Genomic DNA, 6,478 nt, shown 5'->3' with positions numbered 1-6,478 from the left:
GGTCTTTGTTTTGCTAAAGGATTGTCCTCATGCCATAAAATATACTTCTACGTACAAAGTTCCTATATTGAGTAGTTGTTCAAATCTAGTGGTTTAAGTGCATAGGAAATTTGGAATATTTATCTATTAATATTATATAATTAGGTAGTTCGTAAAAGTTGGGCTCTCTGTAATCGCTCATGAGATTTACATCATCAGATCAAATATGTATTTTGTAATAAAGTTTGTTATTCATATTTTAACTTAATAGATACAAAGTTTAAGTTGATGAAAAAAATTATGGTAAAGATTTCATAAGAAGCATATTTGCGTAATTTTAGTGTTCTAATGATGAAGGATGATAATTATGGAGATGATTGCATAATAATAAAGTAGCCAAGTTTTATGCCATGCGAAATACATAGATTAACGAGATATCACATAATAATTTTAGTTCGTAATTATGGAGATTGTATAATAATACCTTAGATTATCCTAATATAGTGGGATGTACGTTTAACTACAATTTAGTGGGGGTGTTATCCATTCTCATTCCTATTCCCAATGATTTAATATCCAAATAAATAGGCCCATATGAGAATTATGCAACTCAGACGGGAAAACTATTGAGAGTTTTATTCTCTTAGTAGTTAGGGGAATTGTACGAAATAGTTATGAACAAGAGAGATAACCACCACTGTCAGCATTTGTCATAATGCCATGCCAAAATTTCCCAAGTTTAGAAAGGCCATTTTAGTTAGTACTGTTAAGTACAGAAACACTGATTTATAAACATATCTAATCTAAGATTAAAAAAAAAAAAATACAAATAGCTCCCAAGGAGTACTAGATTTCTAGGTCTGGCAATGTACCGAATCTGAACTAGATGATATTGTTGGATCCAGATCCAACCCAGATCAAAGGGTCCAAAATTTTAAGATCAAGATCCAACCCGTCAATATCAGGTCCAACGAACAAGACAATCCTAACTGGAATTGGGGGGCCACTTCACGTTTTCCCATTGATGTACAAGTTCAGCATATCCGTCGGCTGAACTAATGGCAAACTCTGTCAGTGAGCTCATTGCGACTGACATTCCTGCACAAAGTACCCTAACTGCAACCTCTGCCATTTTCTCGGGTGTCATAACTTCCTCGACTTGTTCGAATTCAACTACTTCCATGCTTGTACTCGAGTCTTCAAATCTACGGGAACCACTGCCATGGATTTGGGATGCCCTGCGGGCATCCTCCTTCAACTGCTGGGCATAGATAGAGCCCATCCCAGCTGCGAAGAAATCCATCCCATCTAGCACAGGAGCCTCACCCACTGCATCGAGGAGCCTGGTCCAGTGGATGCATAGCCCGACGATTGGGTGTACTCCGGCTGAGTGACGGGGAGAGAATGGTAATTTTGAAGTGTTGGGCTCACACCTAATGCATCTGAGAAGCCAGCTAGACACCGCGTGGATATAGGACCGCTGAGAGGTGATCCACGATGCAAAACAAGCTCTCCAGTTTCTTAACTCGGCCTCCAGGTTGGCTGCTGAGCGAGCAAGTTGATGGGGCCCAGTGGTGGAAATTGCAGTTTGAAATCTTCTTGATTTATTAAGCTTTGTTGGTGTTCCAGCTAACAAAAGCTTGGCTTCGTCTAATGTATGCTTCTGCATTTGGTGACACTCAGCCATAATTTTCCACATTCTTGCTAAGCTGCAGTGCAAGATTTGAGTGAGTGAGACGGACAGATATTTTGAGAAAGCAGACTTCACAAAAATTTAAACACAAAATTGAAAAAAGGTTAGGATTATACCCTTGTACCAATTCTAAAACCTGTGGTTGCAGCTCCTGATCCCGTAGAGTTTCAATCCTTTTTGAGATAGATTCAATTGAGTTTATTGAAACCTTTATCTGAGTGTGCAAATCTCTAAGAGCTAACCTAGTTTTTTCTAATGTCGAGGGATCATCTCCTTTCACAGCTTGGTTCCTGAGTTGTGCGCACTTCTTCTCATATGATAGCCTAATTCGTTCTCCAGACTGCCCAAGAGCACAAGCAAAGCTAATAAGTCGCAGAAAGCTGACCACAACAGTTTTTAATTAAAAGAATCCAACAACAACAACAACAACAACAACATTATCCCAGTGCCTCAATGGCTCCCGCAAATTGCGGGGTAAGGGGGGGTCGGATGTACGCAGCCTTACCCTTGTGTTAGAAACACAAAGAGGCTGTTTCCGAATGACCCAAGATGAAAATTGCGTCGAGAACTGCATCGAAGAACTGCTACTTCACAAGAGAAAGACGCGCAGCCACTTTAGTAAGCCATTTTGCTTTACTCCATAATCCAGAACCAAAGAGTAATGAGTCTTTGGCTCCATTGGAAATATGGAGAAAATTAAAAGAATCCAAAACTTGAATAAAATGGTCTTACATATGAGACCAACCCATTAACTCTATATGATTAACTAACAAATACATAGGGATTTGGGTTGGTCTCACCACACGTGAGACCTTCTCATATTCCCTACAAGACTCAGTGTTAAATCATACCCTGACTTCCTCGTACAATCTTTTCTCCCAGGCATACAACCTATCCAGTGTTGAATGATGACTGCCGGAAAACTCGGAGGGTTCATCAGATAAGTCACTGGTGCTTTCGTAACCTTCATCTCTTGAAACCCCAGAAGTATTTACCATAAACCTTGATGACGAGGAACGTGATGATGCTGAACGAAACAACGCGACTGGATTCAACATTTTGATGGCTGCATTCAGGAATGTAGTTATTACAAGTCTGATGTTGCCCATTTTACCAGCTTTCACATTCAAGTAGTTACAAGTAACTCTATGAAGCCATTCCTAACAGTGCACTTCACCATGAAAGGGCTAAAACTAAAAGTTCAGACAGATGAGCTTGAAAATTATTTTAAGATTACAAAAAATTAATCCCCAAACTTCAAGCTCGCAAGGGTGGTAAGACAGTTCTGAGGAATCAGAAATCTGAGACACTACAACGACAACTATAATTCAGTGCCTCAAGGGCTCTCACAAATTGCGGGGTAATGGGGAAAATATGAGACACTACAACGACAATTATAACCCAATGCCTCAAGGGCTCCGGCAAATTGCATGATAAGGGGGTCGGATATAAACAGCCTTACACTGTGTTAAACACTGTTACACTGAGACCATTTCCAACAAGATATATATGACTTACTCACATATACAAATGAATCAACTTCTTTAGAAGTAATTCAAGCAGTCTAATCAGAAGAACCTCCTGATCTCAGCCACAATTTGAAATGCATCAGCCATAGGTGATTTTTCAAGAGAAGTGTTGGCCTAAACTTGATATCAGAGCAGAACAAACACCGTAAATTTAATTTGACAGCAGACAGATGCGATGCTTTAGCATGAAAGAATTAAGATGAATGAAATGGTACATATATGTAATATCTACCTGTGACTTCACCAGATGTTGATAGACATTGTGTTCTATTAGCTTCTAACACTGCAGACAGTTCATTTGCAGCATTACATACAATCACAAACTGAGATTCAAGATCTTTAATGACTTCATCCATGCTTGTTGGCCTTTTGTTAACATAAGCAGTGAAGCCTGGTGTTCCTTGCTCCTTTTTCTCTACTTCTGTAACCATTGTTTCATGACGGTTAACTTCAACTTGTCCCCCTTTTGGCACCTTTGATAATTCTGTGGTTTCATTTGCATGTCCTTGTACATCATTTATCACATGATGATGTTCATCTTCATTATCGTTATCATCATCGTTCTCGTCATCTTCCTCCTCCTCCTCCTCCTCCTCATCAACATCTTCAACAGTTACTTCCTCTCTCGCATTATTCATATTGGTTTTGACTCTTTCTTCACCTTTATGTCTTCGTACAATAATTTCCTCTTGCTCACTTTCCTCTTCCAACTCAGGTATCCCTTCCTCTTCTCGAACCTGCCGTAGCCCAGCTGGATCATCGTCGACGAATGGCTGTTCAAGGCTACTTCTCGTAGGATACCCGTAATAGTCCAATGAAGAAAACGGGTTCCAAAAGAAATCCCATTGGGAATTTTGAGGGGACGGAGGGGCTACATTGGGTCTATTATAAGAGGAGTTGGAGTAATTGCTCGAGTTTATTTGGGGAGACTCCATGGAAAAGAAGCCATCAAACCCATATTGATGCGCTGGCGAGTACGATTGAACACGATATGTATCCGGAGACCGAGGTCGCTCCTCAACAGAAACGGAAGGCGTCCCACTTGGTCTATAATAGTTGATCTTTACAGTTGAGTGGTCTTTGGATTGAATAGCCGGCACTTTGAAGCCGTTTGGAGAGATTGTAATAAATTCCTGGTTCAATTTTTTGACAGGTGTGTAAGGAGGAGTAATAAACGAATCCGAGAACTCCCGAGGCTCATCACCTTCGATATATTCACGTAGAGCAGCCGAAACTCTCTTCAAGGACTGGATATAAGCAATGTGACCAGAAGCAAACTTGGTTCTATGCTCAAGAGCTTGCTTGATAAACTTTTTCCTATCTTTACACATTTGAACCGCCTCTTCCTCATCCAATTTCGATGTATTACATCCCATCCCTCCTTTTCTCCCCCGTCTTTCTTTCTCCGATTAACAAGAAACTTTGGATCCCGGTTTCTAATACGATATTAGAACAATTCAATTCTTTGATTCTTTAGACTGTTGGACAAGGAAACAGATTTGCTCAAAACAAATTCACATTAAGAACAAGTAACATAATAACACTCCTACAAGTACAAACAACAAATCATATATAATACAATATATGAAGATGAATATATATTCACATTGTGCTTTTCTTTCTTCCCAAGTCACTAACAAAAAGAACACCAAAACCATGACTAGCCCATGTCATAGGCATTCAATTTATCAAAAGGCTAACATCTCAGTTAGTTGGACTATCAATATTTATATTTATATAATTTTATTACCCTCTTTTCCCTTTTTCTTTTTCCATTTTTTCTTTTGATTCTTGGCTTTATTAAGTCTAAAATTGCTAATAAAATTATGAAACCAGTAAAAGACTGTCAAAATGAAATTACGCAAACAACATTACCCCCAGTGCCTCAAGTGTTCTCGCAAATTGGGCGATAAGGGGGGGTCAGATGTCGTAGACAATGGACATTCATAGTAATTATGGTGCTTAACAAAAACAATTAAAATATGCAAATTATAGGCTTCGAAGAATCCAATTAACCCAATTCAGGGTTTTAGAAAATTCCAATTATTATAACAAATTAAGCAATACCCATTCCAGCAAACAACAACAACATCACAGCCTTAATCCCAAAATGATTTGGGGTCGGCTGACACGAATCATCCTTTAATGCGAAAATATAGAAAAAGAAAAACCCATTTCAGCAAAAACCAAAAGAAATTAAGTAGTAAAAACACAGACTAGTGTGATTAATACATTATACTGAAAATTTTAACAGAAACCCGCTTAGAAAATATCATGAGTTTACTAATCAAATGCCAAAATTGAAGAACAGTAAATCCCAAAAAAATATTATCAGTAAAATTGAGTTTGTTACAGTGTTCATGTGTACTTTATATTTTGGTATAAACATTAAAAAAATAAAAAAGAATGGAAATTAAAATGGGAAGTAAGAGTTAAGTTGAGAGGAAAGTACCAAAGAGTGGTGGTGTGAACTGAAGATGAGTGAAAGAAAGGAGAGGAGGAAATTGTAGAGAGAGAAAAAGTGGAGAGTGTGTTTAGAGAGAGAAAGAGAGAGAGACGTTATGATAGCAAGCAACGGTCAAAAGCTGGAGAAATAAAGTGGGAGAAGAGAAATGGAGAAGTATTAAAAATGGGAATAGAATTGAGAATAAGTTTGAGGGGGCAATAAAGGTAAAAAAGTTGGCATGGAATATAAATGTGTGATTAAAACCACGATTGTGACCTCACTCAAGTACGGTGAGATATTCGTCTGTTTTACAAATATTTTGTGATTTTGTAGTCTTATTATGAGCATGTTTGGCCTAGTTTGTTTAAAATGAGTTTTTATTTTTTAAACTTAATTTTTCAGAAGTAGTTTTCAAGAAACAGAAACATCAAATTGATGCTTCTGTTTTTATGGGCAAAAACATGGTATTTGAGTTTTTGAGAATCTACTATTAGCTTTTAAATTTATGATATGTTTGGCCAAAAAGTGTTTTTGAGGCCAAAAACACTTTGAAAAGTAAGGCCAAACACACACTATATATTTGATTCACTAATCATTTTCACATACGAATTTTACTCTTTTTCATACGGATTTTACTCTTTCACATACGTCATTTACAATTATACCGATGTCATTTTTTACTCTCTCCCTCAATATATTTTTTTCATCTCTCTTCCGTTGACCTACTCCCTTCATCTTTCTCTAGCAACCCACTCCGTCCAACCTTACTCTGGTAGACTTGTGCTCCAGCCGACCTCAGCTTCCCCTTTCTCCGGCTACCCTTGTACGAAC

The 6,478-nt window shown here is 38.0% G+C and overlaps 1 protein-coding gene across 2 annotated transcripts; it reads right to left on the bottom strand.

Annotated features, from left to right (window-relative positions):
• Window positions 1-667: 667 nt before the first annotated feature.
• LOC141605862 (nitrate regulatory gene2 protein-like) lies at window positions 668-5,864 on the bottom strand. 2 transcript variants are annotated; one of them, XM_074424774.1, is made up of 5 exons: window positions 5,654-5,864; window positions 3,434-4,679; window positions 2,524-2,738; window positions 1,789-2,012; window positions 668-1,688 (listed from the first exon to the last, which is right to left on the bottom strand). In XM_074424774.1, exons 2-5 carry the CDS (start codon window positions 4,575-4,577, stop codon window positions 965-967), a joined length of 2,307 nt encoding a protein of 768 aa, XP_074280875.1. In that variant the 5' UTR covers window positions 4,578-4,679; window positions 5,654-5,864; the 3' UTR covers window positions 668-964. The 2 variants fall into 2 exon arrangements, with proteins under 2 accessions (XP_074280875.1, XP_074280876.1); XM_074424775.1 differs by having other exon boundaries at window positions 1,915-2,012; window positions 5,654-5,796.
• Window positions 5,865-6,478: the final 614 nt, after the last annotated feature.

This window comes from Silene latifolia, chromosome 10 (assembly GCF_048544455.1).
Source record: "Silene latifolia isolate original U9 population chromosome 10, ASM4854445v1, whole genome shotgun sequence".
NCBI lineage: Eukaryota > Viridiplantae > Streptophyta > Magnoliopsida > Caryophyllales > Caryophyllaceae > Silene > Silene latifolia.
This window is presented reverse-complemented; position numbering and strand designations above follow the sequence as displayed.